Below are 13,191 nucleotides of genomic sequence, written 5' to 3'. Positions count from 1 at the left end.
AGCTGGGCCTAGAGCCCTGGAGCTGGGCCTAGAGCCTGAGCTGGGCCAGGAGGTGAGCTGGGCCAGGAGGTGAGCTGGGCCTAGAGCCCTGAGCTGGGCCTAGAGCCCTGAGCTGGGCCAGGAGCTGAGCTGGGCCTAGAGCTTGGAGCTGGGCCTAGAGCCCGAGCTGGGCCTAGAGCCCAAGCTGGGCCAGGAGCTGAGCTGGGCCAGAGGCTGAGCTGGAATGGAGCTGTCAGCTGGGCTGAGACCTGATCTGGGCCTAGAGCCCTGGAGCTGGGAAGGAGCCCTGGAGCTGGGGCCAGAGCCTGAGCTGGGCCAGGAGCTGAGCTGGAGCAGAGCCTTAACAGGGCCAGACCTTGAACTGGGCCAGAGCCCTGAGCTGAGCCAGGGCCCGAACTGGAACAGAGCTGTGAGCTGGGCCAGGAGCTGAGCTGGGCCAGGGCATGAACTGGGCTGTGACTTGATCTGACCCAGAGCCCTGGAGCTGGGCCTGGAGCCCTGAGCTGGGCCAGGAGGTGAGCTGGGCCTAGAGCCCTGAGCTGGGCCTAGAGCCCGAGCTGGGCCAGGAGCTGAGCTGGGCCAGAGCCTGAGCTGGGCCTAGAGCCCTGGAGCTGGGCCTGGAGCCCAGAGCTGGGCCAGGACCTGATCCACACCAGAGCCTAAGCTGGGCCAGGAGCTGAACTGGGACCAGACCCCCAAGCTGGGACCAGAGCCTGAACTGGGCCAGCCCCTAAACCATTCCCCCCCCCTCCACGCACACCCCCTTTACCCTCCCCTTCCCCCTCTCCCCCCCCCCCCCCCCACCTCACTCGCAGGCCCAACACCCCCCTCCCCAACGAGCCCCCTGACAGAGCGGCCGATGTTTGGCTAAACCGCTCCGTAGGCGGAAGCGCCGGCCGCAGCGCTCGCAGGCCCGCCCGGCCCCGTCGTGGGTCTTCATGTGCTCCGTCAAGTGATGTTTCAGCTTGAAGCGCTTGTGACAGGCGGCGCAGGCGAAAGGACGCAGGCTGAAGGTCAGCATGATGTGTCGATCCCGCTTGGGTTTGACGGCGAAGCGTTTACCGCACAAGCAACCGAAACGTTTGCCGTCGGGAGCAGCTCCCAGTTTCACCGGGGCGTGGAGGGCTTGACCTCGACCCAGGATCTCGTTCCCGTGAAGGTCCACCGGTTTCCAAGATGGTTGCGGGAAAACGGCCGCCCCGCCCGTTGTCGCCATCGTCCCGCCGGTCGTCACCGTCGTCCCGCTGCCGCCTGCCGGGATGACGTAGCTCACCTCCGCCGGCGCGAAGCCGCCCGCCAACTCCGTTGCCGGCAGGAGGCCCTCAACGGCGGTGGCGTCACCCACTTCCTGCTTGATGTAGAAGATCTTGGGGGGCTCGTGGGTGTCTCCGGGTGCCCCGTCTTCCTCCTCCTCCTCCTCCAGCACGATCTGGAGGGCATCGGTGGGGCGGTGGCGGCGGCGGTGGCCGCCCTCGTCCTCCTCCTCTTCTTCTTCTTCCTCCTCCTCCTCCACACAGATCTTGAGGACCTCCTCGCCAGCGTCCTTCAGCAGGGAGCTCAGGGATGACGTCGCTGCTGGCGCCACGTCTGCGGCCACGCGGATTTTGAGGACCTCCTCGCCTCCTTCCTTGGTGAAAGACGGCGTCGCCGCGTCACCGCTGCGGGTGGCCCACGAAGAGCCATCACCTCCACGCGCAGGCCATGATGATGATGATGATGAAGATCCCTCGCCACCGCGGGTGGACCACGAGGATCCTCCGTCACCACCGCGGGTGGGACACGATGAGCCATCGCCACCACGCGTGGTCCACGAGGACAGTGAAGACCCGTCGCCACCACGGGTGGGCCATGACGACGCTCCGTCACCGCCGCGGGTGGGACATGACGACCCATCTCCACCACGGGTGGTCCATGATGATCCTCCGTCTCCACCATGGGTGCTACGTGAAGACCCATCACCACAGGTGGTCCACGATGATGCTCCGTCTCCACCATGGGTGGCACACGAAGACCCATCTCCACCACGGGTGGTCCAGGATGCTGATGAAGACCCATCTCCGCCACGGGTGGTCCATGAGGATGAAGCCTCACCGCCGCGGCCGGTTGATGATGATGACGATGTCACCTCGCTGCCCCTCCCAGCCCACCGGCACGCCCCGCCCTCCAACTCCCTCAGGATCTCCGAGCACTGATCCACCACGTGCCACATCTGGAGACCGCTGGCCACCAAGAGATGACCCGGCAGGGCCTCCAACAGCAACGTCAAGCGCCCCGAGTAGATAAGGTGCAGGAGCCCCTCAAAGGCATCGGGGTCGATGGCGGGGGGCAGCAGCAAGCGCCCCCCATCCTGCAGCAGCAGCTTGTCGTGGAAGAAGGGGGACGCGGCGGCCAGGACGCTCTTGTGGGCGGGGAAGATCCGGCCGCCCACGTGGACGGCCACGTCGCAGAACTTTCCCTCCAGCCGCAGGCGGTTGAGGGAATCCAGCAGCGCCGCCGCGTGCTGGGGGAAGGAGATCTGCACCCGGCCCCCCTCCGCCGCCATCCTCCCCGCGACGAGCCTGCGGGGACAGGTCTGTCACGCGGGGTGGGGGGGCACCTGGTTGCCCCCTTGGGTGACTGGTTGCCACGTGCTGTGGCCTGGTGCCGCCTCAGGTGCCCTTGTTGCCCCATGAACTGTTCTACTGACCCGTGGCACCCGTGGGGTGTCCTGTTGCCCCCTCAGACACCCGGTTGCCCAACTGAACCTTCTACTGAGCCATGGGGTGCCCTGTTGCCCCATGGGGTGTCCTGTTGCCCCCTCAGACACCCGGTTGCCCAACTGAACACTCTCCTGGCCCCAGGGGATGCCCTGTTAAGCCATGGGGTGCCCTGTTGCCCCCCTCAAGTGCCCTCTTGCCCCATGGGGTTCTTTAGGACCCCCTTGGGTGCTCTGTTGCCCCATGAACTGTTCTACTACCCCATGGGGTGTCCTGTTGCCCCCTCAGACACCCAGTTGCCCAACTGAACCTTCTACTGGCCCCAGGAAATGCCCTGTTGCCCCATGGGGTGTCCTGTTGCCCCCTCAGACACCCAGTTGCCCAACTGAACCTTCTACTGGCCCCAGGAAATGCCCTGTTGCCCCATGGGGTGTCCTGTTGCCCCCTCAGACACCCAGTTGCCCAACTGAACCTCCTACTGACCCATGGGGAGCTTTAGGGCCCCATAGGGTGCCCTGTTGCCCCACGGGGTGCTCTGTTGCCCCATGAACTGTTCTGCTACCCCATGGGGTGCCCTGTTGCCCCCTCACACACCCGGTTGCCCAACTGAACACTCTACTGGCCCCATGGGGTGCCCTGTTGCCCCCCTCAAGTGCCCTGTTGCCCCATGGGGTTCTTTAGGACCCCATGGGGTGCCCTGTTGCCCCCTCAGACACCAGGTTGCCCAACTGAACCCTGTACTGGCCCCAGGGGATGCCCTGTTACACCATGGGGTGCCCTGTTGCCCCCTCAGACACCAGGTTGCCCAACTGAACCCTCTACTGGCCCCAGGGGATGCCCTGTTACCCCATGGGGTGCCCTGTTGCCCCACGGGATGCTCTGTTGCCCCATGAACTGTTCTACTGACCCATGGGGTGTCCTGTTGCCCCCTCAGACACCCGGTTGCCCAACTGAACCTTCTACTGACCCATGGGGTGCCCTGTTGCCCCCTCAGACACCCAGTTGCCCAACTGAACCTCCTACTGACCCATGGGGTGCCCTGTTGCCCCCCTCAAGTGCCCTGTTGCCCCATGGGGTTCTTTAGGACCCCATCGGGTGCCCTGTTGCCCCCTCAGACACCAGGTTGCCCAACTGAACCCTCTACTGGCCCCAGGGCATGCCCTGTTACCCCATGGGGTGCCCTGTTGCCCCACGGGATGCTCTGTTGCCCCATGAACTGTTCTACTGACCCATGGGGTGTCCTGTTGCCCCCTCAGACACCCAGTTGCCCAACTGAACCTTCTACTGACCCATGGGTGCCCTGTTGCCCCCTCAGACACCCGGTTGCCCAACTGAACCTTCTACTGACCCATGGGGTGCCCTGTTGCCCCCTCAGACACCCAGTTGCCCAACTGAACCTCCTACTGACCCATGGGGTGCCCTGTTGCCCCCCTCAAGTGCCCTGTTGCCCCATGGGGTTCTTTAGGACCCCATCGGGTGCCCTGTTGCCCCCTCAGACACCAGGTTGCCCAACTGAACCCTCTACTGGCCCCAGGGCATGCCCTGTTACCCCATGGGGTGCCCTGTTGCCCCACGGATGCTCTGTTGCCCCATGAACTGTTCTACTGACCCATGGGGTGTCCTGTTGCCCCCTCAGACACCCGGTTGCCCAACTGAACCCTCTACTGGCCCCAGGAGATGCCCTGTTGCCCCATGGGGTGTCCTGTTGCCCCCTCAGACACCCGGTTGCCCAACTGAGCCTTCTGCTGACCCATGGGGCGCTTTAAGGCCCCATGGGGTACCCTGTTGCCCCCCACAAGTGCCCTGTTGCCCCATGGGGTTCTTTAGGACCCCCTTGGGTGCCCGGTTGCCCCGTGAACCATTCTATTGCCCCTCGGGCTGCCCCGTTGCCCCGGGGGGGGGGGGGGGGGGGGGGGGGGGGGGTTGCTCCCATAGCCCCGGGGCCGCCCCGCCGCCCCCCCACCCCCGCTCCTGCCACCCCCCCCCCTCCCTGGTTCGCCCCATCGCCGCCCCCTGCCCCCGCGGGCCCCACGGCCCGGGACCCCCCCGGGGACCCCCCGGGACCCCCCGCACCCCGAACCCCCCCCCCCCCCCCCCCCCCCCCGGGAACCCCCCGGGTCCCGCCGCACCCCCGGTCCCGTCACGTGACCGCGCGCCCCGCGCTCACCCCCGGCCGCCGGCGCCTCCGAGCGGTGACGTCACCCGGAGGCCCCGCCCCCCCCACCGCGGGCAGAGCGGTGACGTGCCCGGGGAAGCCCCGCCCCCGCCGAGCCCTTCCGCAGCCCCCGCCCCCCCCAGCGAGGCGCCTGGATTCCCGCCCCCCCAAGCCACGCCCGCTTAAGCCACGCCCCCTCCTAGCTGCACGAAGCCCCGCCTACTCCCAAGCCCCGCCCACCCCCAAACAGAGAGGGTCCCGCCCCCTCCCAAGTTACCCTGACCCCTGTAGCCCCGCCCCCAAGCCCCACCTCCTCCGGCCACCTCGATGCCCCGCCCCTCCCAAGCCCCGCCCCTCGACCCGCAGGCAGACCCACCCCCTCCCTTTGCTAAACCCCGCCCCCAAGCCCCTTCCCTCCCACCCCGGCCGGCCCCGCCCCCTCTCGCAGCTCCACCCTGACCCCTCCCACCCCCGGGGAGCCCCGCCCCTCCTAAGCCCCACCTCCCCCGTGGCCCAGGAAGCCCCGCCCCTTCCCACCCCAAGCCCTCCTTTTCTTAATAGCTGCCCCACCCCAAGAAGCCCCTCCCCTCCTAAGCCCCGCCCCCTCCCAACCCTGCCCCACCCCGAGAAGCCCCTCCCCTCCTAAGCCCCGCCCCCCCCAACGCTGCCCTTTGCGAAACCCTGCCCCACCCGAAAAACCACGCCCCCCCTAAGCCACGCCCCTCCGACCCCCCCCCCCACAGACCCCGCCTCCCCTCCAGCCCCCCCCCCGGTCCCCGCCCACCCCCAGGTGGCGCCGCGATTGGCCTCCCCCAGCCCCGCCCCCCCTTGTCCCCGCCCCCCCGGTAGGCGGGGCTTACAAGACCGATCCGAGTTTATTAAAGGCTCCGCGGGCAGCGGCGGCCCCGGCGGGGGTTGGAGCCAGCCCAGACCCGCCCTGGGGCCGCCCGCGGGCGGCGGATTGTCGGGGCTGCGGCGGGCCCGGGCCGGGGCACCGGGGGGCACCGGGGGCCGCTGAACGGGGGGGGCCGGTGAAGCGGGGGGGGGGCCTGGTGCGGGGGGGGGGGGGGCGCCGGGGGGGGGGGGTGGGGGGGGGGAGATCCCGGTGCATTGAGGGGTCCCGGTGCACGGGAAGGGGGGGGGGGTGTCCCGGTGCATTGAGGGTGACCCGGTGCAATTGGGGGGGGTCCCGGTGCCTTGAGGGGGACCCGGTGCAATTGGGGGGGTCCTGGTGCATTAGGGATCCTGGTGAATGGGGTGTGGGGGGGGGGGGAGGTCCCGGTGAATGGGCGGTCCCGGTGCATTGAGGGGTCCCGGTGCACGGGGGGGAGGGGGGGCTGGTGAATGGGGGGGTCCCGGGATGATGGAAAGCCCACCCCACCCCCCCCCCACCCCCCGCTCCCCGGTGCTGGGGTTTGAGGCCGGGGCCGGTGGCACTTGGCGGGGAGCGGGGAGCAGAGGACGGTGCACGGGGACACCCCGGTGCCATTGCACGGGGACACCCCAGTCCCGGTGCACCCAGACACCCCGGTGCCATTGCACGGGGACACCCCAGTCCCGGTGCACCCGGACACCCGGTGCCATTGCACGGGGACACCCCAGTCCCGGCGCACGGGGACACCCCGGTGCCATTGCACGGGGACACCCCAGTCCCGGTGCGCGGGGACACCCCGACGCTGTCGCACGAAGCCGGTGGTGCACGAAGCCGCCCCGGTCCCGGTGCGTGAGGCTGGTGGTGCACGGGAACACCCCGCTCCTGGTGCAACGGTGACACCCCAGTCCTGGTGCACGGTGACACCCCAGTCCTGGTGCAACGGTGACACCCCGCTCCTGATGCACGGTGACACCCCGGTCCTGGTGCAACGGTGACACCCCGGTCGCTGTGCCCGGCGAGGCTGTTGCACGGCGGAGCTGGACGCGCAGCTCCCGGTGCACGGGGTGGGGGTGTGAGGGTGTGCGATGCACGAGAGACGATGCACGAGGAAGAGGGAAGGGGGGGGGGGGGGGTCTTCCCCGGCGTGAGGCACGGGGCAGGGGGATGCTGCTGCACGGGGAGGTGTCGCACGGGGAGCTCCGGTCCTGGTGCACGGGGAGACGATGCACGAGGGCTGCCCCGAGGCCTGGTGCACGAAAGAGGCTGGTGCACGAGGAAGGTGATGCACGAGGAAGGTCCGATCCCGGTGCACGAAGAAGTTGGTGCACGCGGGCGAAGGAAACGTGATGCACGAGGAAGGTGATGCACGAGGGAGGTCCGGTCCCGGTGCACGAGGAAGGGTTGGGGGGGGTGGGTGGGAGGGGGGGGTGTTGGGGGTTGAAGGCGACGCACGAGGGCTGCCCGGTGTGTGGTGACGTGATGCACGAGGGAAAGGTCCGGGCCTGGTGCGCGGGGAGGCTGGTGCACGAGGGGTGGTGATGCACGAGGAGCTTGATGCACGAGGGAAGGTCCGGTCCTGGTGCAAGGAGGGTGATGCACGAGGAAAGGGGGGGGGGGGGGGAGGGGGGGGGGAGGCTGGCCTGGTCCTGGTGCACGGGGAGGTGATGCACGAGGGAGCTCCGGTCCTGGTGCACAGGGAGGTGCCGCACGAGGGATGCCCGGTCCTGGAGCACAAGAAGCCGTTGCACGAGGCCGCCCCGATCCCGTTGCACGAGGCCACCGTGATCCTGATGCACGAGGGTCGTCGTTCCCCGCTCTCCCCCCCCCCACCCACCCACCCCGAGTCTCGCTGCACGAGGAGTCGATGCACGAGGCTGCCCCAGTCCCGATGCACGAGGAGCCGGTGCACGAGGGCTGGCCTGATCCTGGTGCACGAGGAGCCAATGCACGAGGCCAGCCCAGTCCTGGTGCACGAGGCCGTCCCGCTCCCGGTGCACAAGGTCGCCCCAGTCCCGGTGCACGAGGAGCTGTTGCACGAGGAGCCGGTGCACGAGGCCTCCCCGCCCCCATTGCACAAGGATCCGATGCACGAGGAGCTGATGTACGAGGCCACCCCTGTCCCGGTGCACAAGGAGCTGTTGCACGAAGCCTCCTTGTTCCCATCACACGAGGAGCTGTTGCACGAGGCCTCCCCCAATCCTGGTGCACGAGGAGCCGTTGCACGAGGCCTCCCTGCTTCCCTTGCCTGAGATGCCATTGCACGAGGAGTCGTTGCACGAGGAGCCCTTGCACAAGGAGCCGTCACACAAGGCCTCCCTGCTGCCGTTGCACGAGGTGCTGGTGCACGAGGTGTCCTTGCACGAGGTCTCCCCACTCCCGTCCCATGAGGAGCCCTTGCACGAGGCTTTCTTGCTCTTGTTGTACGAGAGGCCGTTGCACGAGGAGCCCTTGCACGAGGCCCCCCCCACTCCTGTTGCACGAGGAGCCCTTGCACAGGGAGCCCTTGCACGAGGAGCCGTTGCGTGAAGAGCCCTTGCACGAGGCCTTCTCGCTCCCGTTGCACGAGGAGCCCTTGCACGAGGCGCCGTCGCGTGAGGCCCCACCACTCCTGTTGCACGAGGAGCCCTTGCACAGGGAGCCCTTGCACGAGGCCTTCTCGCTCCCGTTGCACGAGGAGCCCTTGCACGAGGCCTTCTCGCTCCCGTTGCACGAGGAGCCCTTGCACGAAGAGCCCTTGCACGAGGCCTTCTCGCTCCCGTTGCACGAGGAGCCCTTGCACGAAGAGCCCTTGCACGAGGCCTTCTCGCTCCCGTTGCACGAGGAGCCCTTGCACAAAGAGCCCTTGCACGAGGCCTTCTCGCTCCCGTTGCACGAGGAGCCCTTGCACGAGGCCTTCTCGCTCCGTTGCACGAGGAGCCCTTGCACGAAGAGCCCTTGCACGAGGCCTTCTCGCTCCCGTTGCACGAGGGGCCCTTGCACGAGGCGCCGTCGCACGAGGCCTCCCTGCTCCCCTCGCACGAGGGGCCCTCGCACGAGGAGCCGTCACGCGAAGCGCGGCCCTCCCACCAGGCGCCGCCGCACGAGGAGGCCTCCCCTCTCCCCCTCGCACGAGGGCCTCCCCGTGTCGCACGAGGCCAGGGAGGGAGGGGGTGTCCTTTTCCCCCCCCCCCCACCCCCCCCGACCTCCCCTCCGCCTCCTCTTCCCCGGGGGTCTCCGGGGGCCTCCGCCAGCCCCGGGGCGGGGGGTTGGGGGGGGGTCCCGGTGGCCCCCGGGGCGGGGGCTAGTGCTCAGCAGCGGGGCCGCGCAGCTCGCCGTTGGCCGTGATCGGGGGTGGCGGGGGCGGAGGCGGGGGGCCGCACGGGGACCCCCCCGGCCCAGCTCACACCCGGGTCTGCTGCACCCACGGCGGAAAGCTGCCTCTCCTGCAAGGCACCGAGGGGGCTCATTCACCCCCCCCGTTCCCCCCTCCCTTCCCAAAATTCAAAGTGTCCCCAAGCGTCCCCAAGCCACCGCCACCACCCCACCGCCACCACCCCCCCTCTGCCACCTACCCCTTACCCCCCCCACACACCCCCCCCCACACCCCGACGCGGCGCGGCACTCACCTGCGGCAGCTCGGTGGGACCCTCCGGTGCTGGCAGGACACCCCCCCACCCCCACCCCCCCCCCCCCACCCCCAAAATGTCCCCAACCCTGTGTCCCCACCCCACCCCGGACAGGACATGGCACAGGGACGCGCGTGTCACCTCCCCCCCACCCCCCCCCCCCCGCCAGCCCGGGTGAGGTGAGATGGGGACGGACACGAGACACAAGGATGGAGACGAGGCGGGTGACAGCGGGCGCCAGCGCTGGGGGACGGTGGGTGGCCCCCCCACCCCCCCCCCCCTAAACCCAGCCACCCCCAGAGGGGACTGTGACGCTGTTGTCCCCGCTGTTGTCACCCCCATGGGGGACATAAGCAGGACAGGGACAGCTCAGAGCCGTGGCCCCAAGGGCTCCTTGGTGGCCCCAAGGGGACAGGGGACACCCCAGATCCATGTCCCTAAGGGGGACATGGGGACACAGGAGGGACATGGGGACACCTGGATCCATGTCCCCAGGGGTTCCCGGTGTCCCTGGGGGACACAGGAGGGACATGGGGACACCTGGATCCATGTCCCCAAGGGTTCCCAGTGTCCCTGGGGGACATGGGGACACAAAGGGGACATGGGGACACAAGAGGGACATGGGGACACCTGGATCCATGTCCCCAAGGGTTCCCAGTGTCCCTGGGGGACATGGGGACACTTGGATCCATGTCCCCAAGGGTTCCCAGTGTCCCAGGGGGACACAGAAGGAACATGGGGACACCCCGGTTCCATGTCCCCAAGGGTTCCCAGTGTCCCTGAGGGGACATGGGGACACAGGAAGGACATGGGGACACCCCAGATCCGTGACCCCAAAGATGCCCTGGTGTCCCAAGGGACATGGGGGACACCCTGGATCCATGTCCCCAAGGGGACATGGGGACACAGGAAGGACATGGGGACACAGGAGGGACATGGGGACAGTCTGGGTCCATGTCCCCAAGGGTTCCCAGTGTCCCTGGGGGACATGGGGACGCAAGAGGGACATGGGGACAGCCTGGGTCCATGTCCCCTAAGATGGACAAGAGACAAAGGACACCAGGAGGGGACAAGGACGTCCCCACGGCATGTCCTGGTCATGACACAGGAGGGACAGGGACACCCTGGATCCGTGTCACAGGGGTGCTGGGGGGATGGGGGACAGGGGAGGGACACGGGGACATCCCAAATCCGCAACCCCTGGGACGGATCGGGATGGGGGATGCCGAGGAGGGGACAAGGTCCTGCCAGGACACAGGAGGGACATGGGGACAACCTGGGGGACGTGTCCCCAGGGAGAGACAGGAACACGAAAGGGACATGGGGACACCCCGGATCCATGTCCCTAAGAGTTCCCAGTGTCCCTGGGGGACATGGGGACATAAGTGGGACAAGAGGACACCTGGATCCACGTCCCCAGGGGTCCCCAATGTCCTTGGGTGGGACATGGGGACACCCTGGATCCATGTCCCCAAAGGTTCCCATTGTCCCTGGGGCACACAGGGACACAAGGGACATGGGGACATGCCACAATCCATGTCTCCAAGGGTTTCCCAGTGTCCTGGGGACATGGGGACACCTCAGATCCATGTCCCTGAGGGCTCCCAGTGTCCCCAGGGAAACATGATGACACAAGAGGGACCATGGGGACACCTGGATCCGTTGTCCCCAGGGGTTCCCCAGTGTCCAGAGGACATGGGGACACAGGAGGGACATGGGGACATGCCACAATCCATGTCCCCAGAGGTTCCACAGTGTCCAGACGACATGGGGACACCTCAGCATCATGTCCCTAAGGGTCCCCAGTGTCCCTCAGGTGACATGGGGACACAAGATGGACATGAAGACACCTGGATCCATGTCCCCAAAGGCTCCCAATGTCCCTGGGGCACACAGGGACACAAGAGGGACATGGGGACATACCAGAATCCATGTCCCCAAGGGTTCCTCAGTGTTCTGGGGACATGAGGACACCTCAGATCCATGTTCCCGAGGGCTCCCAGTGTCCCTCAAGGGACATGGGGACACAAGAAGGACATGAGTGACCCTAGATCCATGTCCCCAAGGGTTCCCAGTGTCCATAGGACATGGGGACACCCCAGCATTGTGTCCCCAAGAGTTCCCTGTGTCCCTGGGGGACACAAGAGGGACACAGGGACACAAAAGGGTCATGGGGACACCTGGATCCATGTCCCCAAGGCTTCCCCGTGTCCCTGAGGGACATGGGGACACAAGAGGGGCTTGGGGACACACTGGATCCATGTCCCCAAGGGTTCCCAGTGTCCCTGAGGGACATGGGGACACAAGAGGGGCTTGGGGACACACTGGATCCATGTCCCCAAGGGTTCCCAGTGTCCCTGGGGGACACAGGAGGGACATGGGGACACCTGGATCCATGTCCCCAAGGGTTCCCAGTGTCCCTGAGGGACATGGGGACACAAGAGGGTCATGGGGACACCCTGGATCCATGTCCCCAAGGGTTCCCAGTGTCCCTGGGGGACACAGGAGGGACATGGGGACACCTGGATCCATGTCCCCAAGGGTTCCCAGTGTCCCTGGGGGACACAGGAGGGACATGGGGACACCTGGATCCATGTCCCCAAGGGTTCCCAGTGTCCCTGGGGGACACAGGAGGGACATGGGGACACCTGGATCCATGTCCCCAAGGGTTCCCAGTGTCCCTGGGGGACACAGGAGGGACATGGGGACACCTGGATCCATGTCCCCAAGGGTTCCCAGTGTCCCTGGGGGACACAGGAGGGACATGGGGACACCCTGGATCCATGTCCCCAAGGGTTCCCAGTGTCCCTGGGGGACATGGGGACACAAGAGGGGCTTGGGGACACCTGGATCCATGTCCCCAAGGGTTCCCCGTGTCCCTGAGGGACATGGGGACACAAGAGGGTCATGGGGACACCCTGGATCCATGTCCCCAAGGGTTCCCAGTGTCCCTGGGGGACACAGGAGGGACATGGGGACACCTGGATCCATGTCCCCAAGGGTTCCCAGTGTCCCTGGGGGACACAGGAGGGACATGGGGACATCCTGGATCCATGTCCCCAAGGGTTCCCAGTGTCCCTGGGGGACATGGGGACACAAGAGGGGCTTGGGGACACACTGGATCCATGTCCCCAAGGGTTCCCAGTGTCCCTGAGGGACATGGGGACACAAGAGGGTCATGGGGACACACTGGATCCATGTCCCCAAGGGTTCCCAGTGTCCCTGGGGGACATGGGGACACAAGAGGGGCTTGGGGACACCTGGATCCATGTCCCCAAGGGTTCCCAGTGACCCTGAGGGACACGGGGACACCTCAGCATCGTGTCCCCAAGGGTTCCCCAATGTCTCCTGGGCGCTACCTACAGGGAGGGGGGACAGGGACGGGGATGGGGACGGGAGGACCCACCTGGCGTGTCACCGGAGGCCGAGGGTCCCGTGACAATGGCAGGGCTGGCCCGCGCTACCTGACGGACAGCTAGGACGAAGAGAGACACGGGGGTCAGGGCCACCGCGGGGGGACACGCTCGTCCCCGCGGGGGGGATCGGGGGGACGGGGGGGGGGGGGACACGCCGTGTCCCAGTGGTGGTGGCCTTTGGGGGGGCAGGGGGTGGCCCTGAGGTGGCCGGGGGTGACCCCAACCCAAGGAGGGGGTCCGTCACCGTCTCCGTCACTTGGGGGGGGGGGGGGGGGGGGGGGAAGGTGGTCTTGGGGACACGCTGGTGGCCCTGTCCCTAAGCTGGGGCGAGGGGGTGGTGGCTCTGTCACACACCCCCGCCATGTCCCTCTAGTGTCCTCCCTGGAGGTGGCCCTGTCCCCCCTGGGGGTGACTGTGTCCCCCCAGGGGTGGCCCTGTCCTCAG

General features: G+C 67.6%; 1 protein-coding gene across 1 annotated transcript; it reads right to left on the bottom strand.

The window, feature by feature from the left end:
• Window positions 1-805: 805 nt before the first annotated feature.
• Window positions 806-4,888, bottom strand: ZBTB9 (zinc finger and BTB domain containing 9). Its single transcript, XM_075490630.1, has 2 exons — window positions 4,864-4,888; window positions 806-2,558 (listed from the first exon to the last, which is right to left on the bottom strand). The coding sequence occupies exon 2, from the start codon at window positions 2,540-2,542 to the stop codon at window positions 806-808; it is 1,737 nt and encodes a 578-aa protein (XP_075346745.1). The 5' UTR covers window positions 2,543-2,558; window positions 4,864-4,888.
• Between the last annotated feature and the right edge of the window lie 8,303 nt (window positions 4,889-13,191).

The sequence above is a fragment of the Mycteria americana genome, unplaced genomic scaffold, assembly GCF_035582795.1.
Source record: "Mycteria americana isolate JAX WOST 10 ecotype Jacksonville Zoo and Gardens unplaced genomic scaffold, USCA_MyAme_1.0 Scaffold_86, whole genome shotgun sequence".
In the NCBI taxonomy this organism is placed as follows: Eukaryota; Metazoa; Chordata; class Aves; order Ciconiiformes; family Ciconiidae; genus Mycteria; species Mycteria americana.
Note: the sequence above shows the minus strand (reverse complement) of the source record. Positions and strands in the feature narration are given on the sequence as shown.

What these genes read in the sequence shown, in the direction of transcription:
- ZBTB9 (XM_075490630.1), bottom strand. Translation starts at nt 2,542, where the DNA reads ATGGCGGCGGAGGGGGGCCGGGTGCAGATCTCCTTCCCCCAGCACGCG.